Below are 13,688 nucleotides of genomic sequence, written 5' to 3' on the forward strand. Positions count from 1 at the left end.
AGAAGACAGACAAACAAAGTCATTCATACAGTTTTCTTTTTTTTTGCACACGGTGAAAGATGAAAAAATTATGAGGACGTAGAAGATATCATTGAAGATGTTTATTCAACATAGCAATCACAAAGTTCACAGCAGTACCCTGACTTCAGCAGAGTCAGAATAAACCCTGAACCTTCTTAGGGCCCTATCATACACAGTCAGACGCAGTGTGGTGCAAGACGCGGCGCAGTAGTCTTTTGCTAGTTTCAGCTAGGCGCAAGAGTCGTTTTGAGGCGTTGCGCTACGCTGTTTAAATAGCAAATGCATTAGCGCTCATTTTTGCGCCCATAGGCGTTCTGGTCTAAAAAGGAAGGTGTTCTGAGGCGGACTGCTGGCGCGTTGCTATTTTGAGAAACTATAATATATTAGGGATGTAACGGTATTGTAAATACCGTCATACCGCAATATTAGTTTTTTTTCGATATTACCGAAGTCGCATGACTCGGTAAAACTATAGGTCTTCTGAGAAAATTTGCTTAGGCGAATGAAGCGAACGGGAGGTAGCGAAAACTACAATACCCATCAGCCCATGCTTGACCATCATCCCTTGCGGTCTGTTGTCGCTACAGATCCAGTAATGCGGAAATGGAGTGTGCTGCTAGAAGCGGGGATGAAAAGAGCTGGAAAACTCTAAGGCCCCGTTTACACCCCGTTTTTGCTACGGTTACGCCAACCGTCCACACTACGCCGGAGTTCTCGAGCGCCGAAAACGGAGCGTTTCGAAATGTGTGGATAATGTCTCAGTGTGGATAATGGAAAACGGAGACATCTGAAAACGGAGGCGGGGCTGCAGACGTTCGCCTCTCTGATTGGGGCTTTTCCTGAATATTAAGTAGCCTAACACGCACAGTTCAGTCCTGCATCCTCTCCTTGTAAGTTCAGACTTCGCAAGTTTGATCAATGCTGCAGTCTCTTCTTCTCAGTTTGATATGGAAAAGCAGACTATACCGAGGACACGGGTAAATCTTCAAAGGGAACAGTGTACTTTATAACTTCATTCACATCACCCTGGCTTCGTTGTTTCACTTTATCAACAATAAAATGTAAACATGATTTAAGGAACTGCCTATTTTCATTTTAATATTAGCAACTTAGACAGCAGACATGTTGAGGCGTCGTGCTGCATAAGATGAGCGTCATCTTCACTGTGTGGATATTTATAACAAAACGGAGCCGATAACAACTGCCTCCTTTCAATTTCAGTGAAAATACGAAACACAGCCTCTCTTTTGCTGAGTAACGTTATCAGTTTTAATAATCGATAATGGCCATTTTAAAAGTATAACATACAATAAGTTTATACATTATAGGAAATAAAGGCAAGCGATCAGTCAATGTACAGAATAGGCTACGTGCTTACATTAATCATTAACTTATCTTTGCGCTCAGCCAAAACACGTTACCTGAGAACAAGTAATAGATTCCTATGACCAAAGTCAGGGAATATGTCGTTAGATAAAGACAACAAGATAAATGAAATATCCCGTTTAATAAATATAGTGAGATTAGATCCAGCGGGAGATGCTTGATGAGAAGTCCGACTAGCAGAGCTCTCATCTGGGTAGATGGGCTGAGTGTGATTAAATGTTGAATGTGATGAGTTTTCAACAATACTAAATTGAAACTTTATTGTTTTTACATGGTTTAATAATTTTTTGTTATTAAAATTGAAGTTCCTGTTTCAAAGCTTACAGATAGATGGCTAATTTGTATGTCATTGACACTTTTGGCACTTTTTTGGAGTATTTTCATAAGTTTTGTTTTTTCCTGTAAATGATTCAATAAATACCGTACCGTGACATTCATACCGAGGTATTACCGTACCGTGAAATTCTGATACCGTTACATCCCTATAATAGATTTTTCATTAGACCTTAGATTAAACTAACCCAGAGTTGCGCCTCGCTTACTCACTGCTTAATACGCACAAGAGAGCAATGGGCAAATATCTTTACATATGAAAAAAAATTAATATTAAGAATATATATAGGATATAATAAGAATAGATATAGGATATAAATATAAAGGATTACAATATTACAAAAAACATTATTTTCTAGCCTATATAAATATGAAAAATCACTGCTTTTATGTCTTCATCTCGGGAGGCTTTTTCAGTTCATTCATAAAATTTGCTTTTCTATAATGTTATTATTATTAGCAGTATTATTTATTATATCCATATTTATATTTGTTTTATTAAAAACAAGCTTAGTTTGCCCACCTGCAGGTTTTGGACCATATGGGGCACAGCATGTGTTTTAGGAAATAACTCAGGTTTTTGAGCACATTTTGTTATTATTGTTCATTTATTCGTTTGCTGGAAATTAGAACTGAATTTAGAAATAGTTTTGAAACGAATATTTGCGCTTAACAAACAAAATTAATTATTTATAGACTAATTGATGTCTGTGCGTAAAGGTTTCCCAATCCAAGAGCGAATGTGAAAGTAGTTCCATTATCTCTCATTCTCACGCAGTAGATGCTCTGTTTAACAGTTTTCTGTTAAAAAACTGTTAACTGTTAACTGTTTGCTTGTGAAATGCTCATTTTTTTCCACTTAGACTTACTTTGCGTCCTGTAAATAGCGAATGCGCTCTTGGCGCAACGCAGCTGGCTCTTAAAGGGAATGGGAGATGAGACTCTAATTGGTTTATTCTCAAAACACACTCATTAAGAAAATAAACTCAACCCTTTTAGAACATGCGCCGCGGTGCAAGGCAGATTTCACGTCCTTATTTAGCAAAAACGTGTCCTGACACGCCCTGAAAGCGTTTGTGCCCTGCGTTTTGCGCTCTGCGTATGGACCGTCAAAATAGAGCCCTTAAACCTTTTATACAGTTTAAATTTACTGACTTTAGATGTTAATAAAGTTGCTCCTTTATGTTCCTGTTCTCTCTATGTTAATGCAGTTTCGACATGGTTCGACATGGTTCTTTGTGTCCACACCCATCCCCATTCTACAATTGGTACCATTTGCTCAAGATGTGGTCATCTCAAACAATGCAGAGGCAACAAATTGTTGACTTGTCTTCTCTTTCGTATTTCAGCACTTTTGGGAAATTAGCATCAACACACCATTTAGAGTGGAAGTTGGGTCGAGGCAGACTAAATTCTTATTACTTGAACGATCATTATTCAACTACAATGATCAATCTACTAGCCATCATCATTTGAATCTTAAGGAGTAAAGTTTCTTGTCATATATTTTTTTACACTTAAATACACAGTATTTGGGATACCCAAGCTGGGTATTGAACATTGGTTCATTTTCATATTTTTCATATGGTTCATATATGACACAAGTACAAGTTATAGCTCAAATGAAAGCTCTTGCCGGTGCTCATACGGTTCTAGCATTCTTTTTACTGAATTATATTCACATATCAAACAGTTGTCGAATGAATCGCTGTGTTTGCATGATGCAGAAGTGAAAACAATACATTTATGATCAATAAGCAGCCCCAGATAGCACAAACAGCTGTCATCTCTTACCTTATGTTATGCCATTTCTCCTCTGTTTTTGAGGTGATGTGCATAAGTAATCCTTTTATATGTCTGACGTGGTCCAAACACAGTGAATTATGTTTGAACAAACAAAAGAATAGTGAAATATGAAAACAATGATCGGTCCCTGTAGCTTGTATAGAACCTTTCATCAGTTGGAATACAATAACTTTTGCATAGATTATGGTAGAGCCAATTTTCTTTTTTCCTATGATAACAGACATGTGCAGGAACCACCAAAATTAATTACAGCACGCTAGACCACACAAAACCTAGAAGGTACACTTTCAAATTTAAGTAAAAAAAAATAAAAATACAAAAAGCGCCTCTTTTTTAAGGTGTTTATTATAACTCAGACAACATATACACTTATTTTAAACACTTTCAATAGTGTTTTATGAAAATTCAAAGGGTTTTCTTTAAAATGATACAAAATTTGCATTTATACCTCTGCATGTGGATTTGGGAAGCTTTTAAATTTGGGTAGGCAAAATTTAGGCGGAAATCTCAAAATAGCACTTGGGTTGGGGTCTGAGGTGATTTTGGGGCCCCTGAGATGTTTTGACATGCCCTGACATTTGTGCTTATTTCAGTTACTTATTACATGGTATTGGCCAACATGTATTTTTTTTTTATTCAGCACAAACTGTGCTACAGTAATATGTGAGAAATATTGATGATCCTTGCGTTTTTTTAGAAAAACAAATTATGCATGGTTAGTAGGTTTTGTAGAAAGAAATGTAGCTGAATTAAGGTCCAAAATCGCAATGAATGAGCCTGGATAAGACTTTTGAGTAAACAATCTTGTAGACTAGAATATTTTTTTCTGTTCTCTCATTCAAAGAAAACATTACAATGATTTACATTTTGTAAAAATTTGTTTTTGGTCATCTCAGCTGTATGTGTGGGAGTGTCAATGGTAATGAATAACTTACACCTGGAGAGACAAAAGACACTCCCCCACTGGCTAATGTAAAGCTATGTCCAGCTGCAAAAGCTACCCCAAACTAAATGCTTGTTGTATTACTCGCTGTATTATGACCATGTAAACACTATAGGCAAACATTGTACATGCACTTATACAGCATGCAAAAAATATATTTGAAATGGCATAAAACGTGTTTGCAAAACTGTTATAACTTTCTACTGCATTAAACCAGCATTCAAGAATAATTTCTGAATGACTGAGATACTGAAGTAGCGTAATGAAGCTTTAAGCACAAGAATAAATTATATTTTAAACATGATTTACACAATTACTTTAAATCAAAATAATATTTTAAGACCTCTAAAATGTGATTTAATGACAGATAGTAGAGACTATGGTCTTTAGCCTCCTTGTCAGAACAAACTACTCCCATGCGAAGAGTCACCAGTTCCATCCCAGCTCGGAGCAGGTTGGGTGGTGTAGGGCCGGCGGGGTTACAAGTGGATGATTGCAAGTGAACATGGCAACCCTGAACATGACCGTATGGTTTAAAAAAAGGTCCTATGTGTAGTGTAGTTGTTTGTTTTTAGGAAATAGACATTAAAATTGTGAGAAGCAAAATATTTTTTTACTGTCAAAGTCATTTTCTGCAAACATGATAAAGTATTGATATTTGATTGGTCAGCTTTCTCTATTTTTTTACACTTCGGTTTAAGTATACAACTCTTCTCTATCTGCTGAGAAAGTCATTCTATGCGGTCACTTTATATTTAGAGCACATTATGAAATGAAGTAAAATATAAGTAACTTATATAGTGAATTTTGCTGGATGTGAAAATGCACACATCAGGCGGCTCCCTCTGTTCGACTCATTATCACAAGGTTTCTTCATGGATGAGGACAGAGCAGGACAAGCACATGTTGTGTTCTTCACCATGCGTGGACTATAGGGCCATAAAGATTTTATGGCTCATTCCTATCGTTTTACTAACTTGAGCTATAAAATCAGGCCCCGTATGGAAACGTGGGTCATTTGTGCTGAGCTGCCCACGTGTGACTGCCAGCAGCTGGTGTCTGGGGTACATTTTCAGGCCCTCATTAAAGACCTGCAGTCCATGCGAAAGACCAGGTCAGACCCCTGAGGAGCAGAGATAGAGGCAGAGACGAGCGCTCATGCAGCCAAACCTCATTTTGGAAACTTCTCCACAGAATAGTGGGAAAAGGTCTTGTTCCATGCGGCCGTCCAGCTAAGAGAGCTTCTGCAAGCCGTTGCTCTTGCCCCCTAAAATTGCGAATGATTATTTGTAGATTTTCTGATTCACAGAGCAGTTCTGTCCAAATCTGTGACCTTTTTTCACGTTTCCAGGATTCTCAAGAGCTTTTCACACTTCTAAATATACTGTTTATGTATATAGCGCATTTATTGTGCATGGCCATACACCATGAGGCAGGGTACTCTCCAAACCACCACCAGTGTGCAGCATCCACTTGTGATGGCAGCCACAGGACAACTCACCACACACCAGCTATAGGTGTAGTAGATAGACAGTGATACAGCCAATTCGGTGGATGGGGATGATTGGGAGGCCTTGATGGGTAAGGGCAGATGGTGGGAATTTGGCCAGGACCCCAAGGCTACACCCTTACTCTTTACGAGAAGTGCCTTGGGGCTTTTATTGACCAAAGAGAGTCAGGACCTTGGTTTAACGTCTCATCCCAAAGACAGTATAGTGTCCCCTTCACTATACTGGGGCACTAGGACTCACCTAGCTTAGAAACAGGTAACAGAAAGAGAGAGGGGGAGAAGAGAAACCAAACACAACAATACATTTAAAACACCATGGAATGTAATACCGAAAAAATATATATATATATATATGCCAAGAAAACAAAACTTATTAGTTTACAAATCAATTTATGTGGAATAAAATGAAATGACAAAAAGAAAAAGTATTGAACACATGAAGAAAGGAAGGTGTTGAAAGGCATGGAACGCCCAGACAGCAGCTAAAATCTCTCAGTAGTTCTTCAGGAACCCTCTACCCTTCGTCATTGTAAATTAATATTCAGTCCAACATCTACATTAGCAGGATGATGAAGATGAAACGTTGACATTTCAGCAAGACAATGAGCCAGAACACAGCCAAGGAAACTCTTAGGGTGCTTTCACACCTACACTTTTGTTTCGGAACGTATCTCGTTTACCCAGTTAGCGCGGTTCGTTTGACATATGTGAACAGGGTAATTGCGCTCTGTTCTGCGCCAAAGTAATCGCTCCGAGATCGATTGAATGAGGTGGTCTCGGCTTGATTGAAATGAACCCTGGAGTGGTTCGATTGCAGTGAGAAAGCGTTCCGATCTGAGCGCGGTTATATCACAGTGTTTTATGGATATGTAATAGGCTTACGGCTATATGAAGAGAGAATTATGAGTAGGGCGGGAAGTTTCGCGAGTCTCCGGATGCCCGCAAACGAGTTATGATCTCCCGGTAATCTCACGTCTCCCTCCCGGTCCTCAAATAGGCATCGTCGCGCAGTCTTCTCACCCTCTCCCCACCGTGTCTCTCCTCAGACATGTCACGCGCGCGCTCCCTGTCAATCACTACCAAACCACCACCTCTCCTGAGAGCTGAGCGGGACGCTGCAAAATAAACCCTGACACTCTGACCAATGTAAGGAGAGTTTACTCGCACGTGACTTGTTTTAGCTCTTTTGGTCCGATTAGAAACTTTGCAGTGTGAAAGCGAACCGCTCCAAGAGCAACAATGTAACAATTGTAATCTCTGTTTCGGAACAACTGAATCGATTCACAGGTGTGAAAGCACCCATAGATGGTTTCAGAGAAAGAAAAAAAAAAGCTGCTCGATTGGTCCAGCCAATCACCTGATTTAAATCTAATAAAGAATCCAAATTAAAGCTCAGATTTGATAGATGAGACCCACAGAACCATCAAGATTTTTACACTCTGTTGAAGTCTGTGAAAAACTCACACCTGAACGATGCATGTCACATCATTCTCCATATGAGAGGTGTCTTTAAGCTGCCTTCACCAAAAAAACCTTTTATACAAAGTCTTAAATACATTTCAGTAGTTCAGTACTTTCGCTTGTGTCATTCCATTGTTGTTACACAGAACTCATTTTGCAGATTTTCTTTTATGTTTAATTTTTATGTTTGTGTTGTTTGGGTTTTTACCAAAACCTGGTTCACTTCTATTTTACCGCTAGAAATATTTTTTACAAGAAAAAAACGTGTGCAATACTTATTTCCACCACTGTATACTTCTCTGTAAAATCTGGCTAACATGGTAGCTTGGCAGCAATTAGAACAAATTCTGACAATGTGTCTGGCTTTTTTTCCAGCTAATTAAAGTGGCGTTTGATGAGGAGGTGAGTTCAGAGATGGTGGAGATCTTCAGAAAACACGTACAGCGGATCCGCTACCCATCATCGATCTTCAGCACGTTTGCTTTTGCAGCAGGACAGACGGCACCACAGCTCATATTACCCAAACAGAAAGAGAGGAACACAGGCTTCCGGTCAGTGCAATATGTGTGCTTTATAGAGTGCATGTCATGTAAGTTTAACTTTTACTGTTAAGGTATGTTACTCCAGCGTAACCTTTAATATCATACTCATTAAAACAGCTTTCAGAAAATGAGTTATCTGCAAATTCTGAATGAAACTATCATTCCAAACCCTTGTTATTTGCTAAAATGAAAGTGAAATGAAACAGCGTTTAAGTGATGAAATAAAGCCAAATAGTTCTGACCTATATTCAGTGTTTATAAGGCTTACAGTAGTTCTTAGTCTGTCACATAAATCTTATTTACTGAAGATCTTCTTCCCATTCACTTGAGTTTTTGGTCCAAATATCTAAAACGTCTTACATCAAGGAACATTTTCTAGACAAAAAAAAACAATTATAAGTTAAGTGTTTTTTTTCCTAAAACAAGTTTAATAATCTGTTAATGGAGTAAGTAAAATAAACTGATTTCAAACTGAAAACAAAATTATTTTACAAACCCCATTGGCAGATTGCTTTGCTTGTTTTAAGGAAAACCTCACTTAGTTTGGACTTTTTATTTCTGAAAACAAAACAATGTTTTTACTTGTCTATAAAATGCTTCTTGATTTGAGAATTGTTATACTGTATTTTAACCTAGAAACAAGAAAAAAAGTATTTTTACAGTGTTAATCTATATAGAATAAATTATTCACAGTCAATGTTTCAGTAATTAACCATTTATATGAACCACAAACAAGCTCAACATTTTGATTGTATAGTATATTCCACGCTTTCACACATCGTACATATAGCTCTAGAAAGAAATTCAGGTATGATTTGTTCTCTGGATTTGCCAATATTAAGTAGAAAAAATTTTTTATATATATATATATATATATATATATATATATATATATATATATATATATATATATATATATATATATATATATGTATATATATATATATATATATATATATATATATATATATATATATATATATATATATATATATATATATATATATATATATGTATATATATATATATAATGAATTAATAATGGCAAAAATAATAGCATATATTTATATGTATGTATTTATACAATTAAAGTCAGAATTATTAGCCCCCCTTTGATTTTTTTTTTTTCATTTTCTTTTTTTAAATATTTCCTAAATGATGTTTAACAGAGCAAGGGAATTTTCACAGTATGTCTGATAATGTTTTATCACCTGCCCTTGCCCCCTTATTTATTTTTTCCCCAATTTCTGTTTAACAGAGAAAAGATTTCTAAAGCACATTTCTAAACATAATAGTTTTAATAACACATTTCTAATAACTGGATTGTTTTATTTTTGCCATGATGACAGTGAATAGTATTTGACTAGATATTTTTCAAGACACTTCTATACAGATTAAAGTGACATTTAAAGGCTTAACTAGGTTAATTAGGATAACTAGGCAGGTTAGGGTAAATAGGCAAGTTATTGTTTAACGGTTTGTTTAGTAGATTATTGAATAGAAATATACCTTAAAATGTTTTTAAAAAATTAAAAACTGATTTTATTCAAGCCAAAATAAAACAAATAAGACTTTCTCCAGAAGAAAAAATATCATCAGACATACTGTGAAAATTTCCTTGCTCTGTTAAACATCATTTATGAAATTAAAAAAAAGAAAACAAATCAAAAGGGGCTAATAACTATAACTATATATATATATAATACAATAAAATCTACTATCGTTTAGACCTTTTATTTGCATGAAATCACAATTGTTCAATATAAATTATTCCATGTTGTCAGAACATAAATATTAGGGAAAAAAGTATACATATAAGCATTTTTTGTCATTATTATAGCTTGAAATTATCCCAGTGCTTATTCCATTTTACAAGATTAGTCAAAAGTCATAAAGGTGTTTTTGTAGTATCAAAACCATTGTGAATGGGGCTAAAAAGGCCAGTGAGATCACAGTGGGTCGCCAGTCCACTCTGAAGAAAAATGTAATATAATAAATTCCACACTTTCACACATTTTATGTATTGTGTCTTAATTTCTATAATAAAAATAAATTTAAAAATTGTTGTTTAATGCATTTATTTGCATGAAATCATAATAGATCAGTATAAAATAATCCATTCTGTCAGAACTTAAATATTGGGTGGAAAAATTACACACATAGTCATATTAATGTCATTATTAGAGCAAGATCTCAGTGCTTATTCCATTAGCCAAGAGTCATAAACGTGTGCAAGAGCATTAATTGTGATTGTAGTGTTTCTTACAATGAGTTTTTTTTTGTAGCACGCTATCAAAGACGATTGTGAAAGGGGCTATAAAGGCCGGTAAGATCACAATGGGTCGCCAGTCCACCCTGAAGAAAAACGAGAAGGGCAGTCGCATGACGTGGCATGAGGATGATGACATCTCCAGTGAGTAATGTTTTTATATACACAATAATGCCGTCAAGCTGTTGTATAAACTCGTAGCAGTGCGATATGGCTGTATAACGGCACTGGTGGGGGCACTAGTGCCGATACACAGCCATATCGCACTGCTACTTGTGTGATATTGCTCATATATATATATATATATATATATATATATATATATATATATATATATATATATATATATATATATATATATATATATATATATATATATATATATATACACACACACATGCATGCATACATACATATATATATATATATATATATATATATATATATATATATATATATATATATATACACATCATAAATACACGTTATGACAGTTTTTTTGTTTTGTTTTAATGTTTATTCTTAATGTTTCAGTCTCAGATGACGGAGAGCCTCCCTCCAGCAACACACTAAAGGCCTCAGAGAAGTCCACTATGGAGCAGTTGGTAGAGCGAGCCTGTTTTCGGGACTATCAGAGGTTGGGTCTGGGTACCATCAGTGCTAATTCCACACGGTTGAAGAGTGGAGAGCAGTTTCGCGTTACAGCAGTCAACAGACTGTATTCACTGTGTCGCAGGCAAGAAAAAGCACAACACTGAGACTTGGTGAAAAAGCTTAGTGAGCATCCCTGCAGTGTATTTTCGATATAAACAGCAAATATGCAAACCGCAGAATAAGTGCTCTTCACTCAGCTGACACTAAGTGGTCTGGATTTGGCACATGTGTTTGAGCTAACCACACAATAATGAAAATGGTTTTAGATTTTTATCAGTACTGTTTATAATAGAAGTTTCAGTCAGGATCACTTTCGTCAAATATATACAGTTGAAGTCAGAATTTTTAGCACCCCCTCGTTTATATTTTCCCTGATTTCTGTTTAAAAAGAAGATTTTTCATACTTTGCAATCAACAGTGTAGAATAAAATGTCACTCGAATGTCAATTGAAGTGAAATGGCAAAAAAATATAGACACAAACTGATGGCTTTACTAGCTATAGGCGTACAGCAGAATGAAATGGCCAAACTAATTTAGACATTAATGCAAGATATCCGCACTTTGCTGAAGATTTTGGTATCAAACTGTTGACTTGAAACAGCATGTGTGTAATACAGGTCTCAGAGCAGATACAGGTGAGTAAAACACAAATACGCTCCAGCCAAAGAATGCTGGGAACAGGCTATTGTCAGACCACCTGCTCCCAGGGCCGGATTAAGAACACATTGGGCCCTGGAGCTACAGTATAGCAAATCCAAGGACCCCCCTTTTATTTTTTTACCACACAAAAGTATATATATATATATATGTTATTATAATTATTGTTATTATTATTAGATAATATTAATTAGTAAAATCCACTTTTAGTAATTTCCACTTTTTGATTTACTTTTGATTATTATTATATATTTTTCTATTTTATTTAAATATATATAGTCATACAAGTATACAAAATGAAGTAATGACTAGGCACACACGGAATCTGCGCGCGCAGAATTCCGCAGAATTCCGCCGATTTCTGCAGATTTTTTAGCCCATCATTAATTCTGTTTATTTACTTGAGTAAATGTGTATATCTGAATTTATTCAGTTTTTATTCAGTAATTTATTACTTTTTATTTCATATATTAAGGTTTTAGTTATGATGCTCCGCTTGATACTCCCAAAATAATTCCGCAGAAATCCGCAGATTTTTACCAAAATTCTCAGCAGAAATAGCAAAAAACGTCCGCAGATACCATCTGGCCCTGGTAATGACATATGAACTTTAAAGTTTAAACGGGCTGCAAAACTCAGCTAAAAAAACTTCCTAAGTTTGTGCTGTAAAATAAATACTTTAAATAGGGGTTTACCTTTAAAAAGCTTCTTTAGAACTTTGGCTGACCATAAATCCCTAATGATATATCTTTAATATCCATGCCTCTATTATCCAAAATAGCTTATCATTATTTTATTTATTTATTTATTTATTTATTTATTTGTTTGTTTGTTTGTTTGTTTGTTTGTTTGTTTGTTTGTTTGTTTGTTTGTTGCATCAGATATATTATCTGATGAAAGTCAGCACCAATATTTCATTGCTCCATATTATTACTGTCATTTTCATAAAAGGGGCAAAGTAAACATTCATTATAAAATGTTTGGGTAACACTTTATAATTACACACTATGAATCATTTACTAAGCATTAGCATCTAGTGAGTTCATAATCTGTAAGGCATTAACTCCGCATTAATAAACGTTAGTAAGCAGTTTATAACTGCAGCTAAAAATGCTGTATTCTTGACTTATTAGCACCTATATAATATGCTTAATAATTGTACTTTCATACTTTGTTAATGATTTATTTTTCATTACTAAATTAAGTATTGCATTATTTACAAACCAGTTGTATTTAAGAGTAGTTGAGGGTTTTTGAATCATTCAGAATGAGTTAGTAAATAATTAATAAACTATTGAAATTTACATTTATATATCTTATCATTCAGTCATATACTAATAGTTAACAAATATGTTAATAAATGCTTTATTAACTCAACTCAGAATAGAGCAGTTGTAGCTGCAGTTATAAACTGCTTACTAACGTTTATTAATGTAGAGTTAATGCTTAACAGATAATGAATTCACTATGCTAATGCTTAATAAATTATTTATAGTGTGTAATTATAAAGTGTTACCGGAATACATCACATTATCGACTAGAATAAGCATAACACAAAGAGGCGTTTCCTGCGTCATAGCACAAATTAATTCTTCAGCCAATCAAAGGCCCCCTTCTTCCATGGGCTCTGGGGCTTCAGCCATACCTAGCCCTTATGTTAATCCTCGCCTGCTCCAATTCAAAGTACTTCAGATTTTGGAAATTATACCAAATACCAAACCTTTTATTTGGAAATATATGTCATTTTATCTAGAAATTGAAGTCCGTACTGCAAGAAGTCCCACTGGAAAGTCCCACTGAAGAGCCACTTGAATGCAGAGCTTCTACCTTACAGTATTCTCAAAGGAAATGTGATGCTGCTTCAGAATTTGGCAAAATCCAGGCGTACTAAAAGAAATTGTACTTGTATATTATTTTATAAAATAGCCATTGTGTTTGTGATGCCTGATGAAGTCGGCGTGAATTAAAATCTTTTTCTAAATGTAGGTTGTAAATCATCAATGGCTGTTTTTTCTTCGGCTAAAAACAACAGATATCTTAAAGGAATAAAAAACTAAAAATTGTCCTCATTTACTCACACTTGTTCCAAACACTTAAAAAATTTT

The 13,688-nt window shown here is 35.2% G+C and overlaps 1 protein-coding gene across 4 annotated transcripts in view; it reads left to right on the forward strand.

The window, feature by feature from the left end:
• Nucleotides 1–13,688, forward strand: part of sbf2 (SET binding factor 2) — a 288,988-nt gene that overhangs the window by 220,368 nt on the left and 54,932 nt on the right. For all 4 annotated transcript variants that reach the window (XR_012382813.1, XM_009303601.4, XM_009303602.4 and 1 more), the window contains exons 24-26: nt 7,836–8,011; nt 10,288–10,415; nt 10,806–11,007. Coding sequence is in view for 3 of the 4 variants with exons in the window: in XM_009303601.4 (XP_009301876.1) it covers nt 7,836–8,011; nt 10,288–10,415; nt 10,806–11,007 (506 nt within the window). In the remaining variant the exon portion in view is untranslated. The remainder of the gene's footprint in view (nt 1–7,835; nt 8,012–10,287; nt 10,416–10,805; nt 11,008–13,688) is intronic.

This window comes from Danio rerio, chromosome 7, assembly GCF_049306965.1.
Source record: "Danio rerio strain Tuebingen ecotype United States chromosome 7, GRCz12tu, whole genome shotgun sequence".
Classification (NCBI taxonomy): Eukaryota; Metazoa; Chordata; class Actinopteri; order Cypriniformes; family Danionidae; genus Danio; species Danio rerio.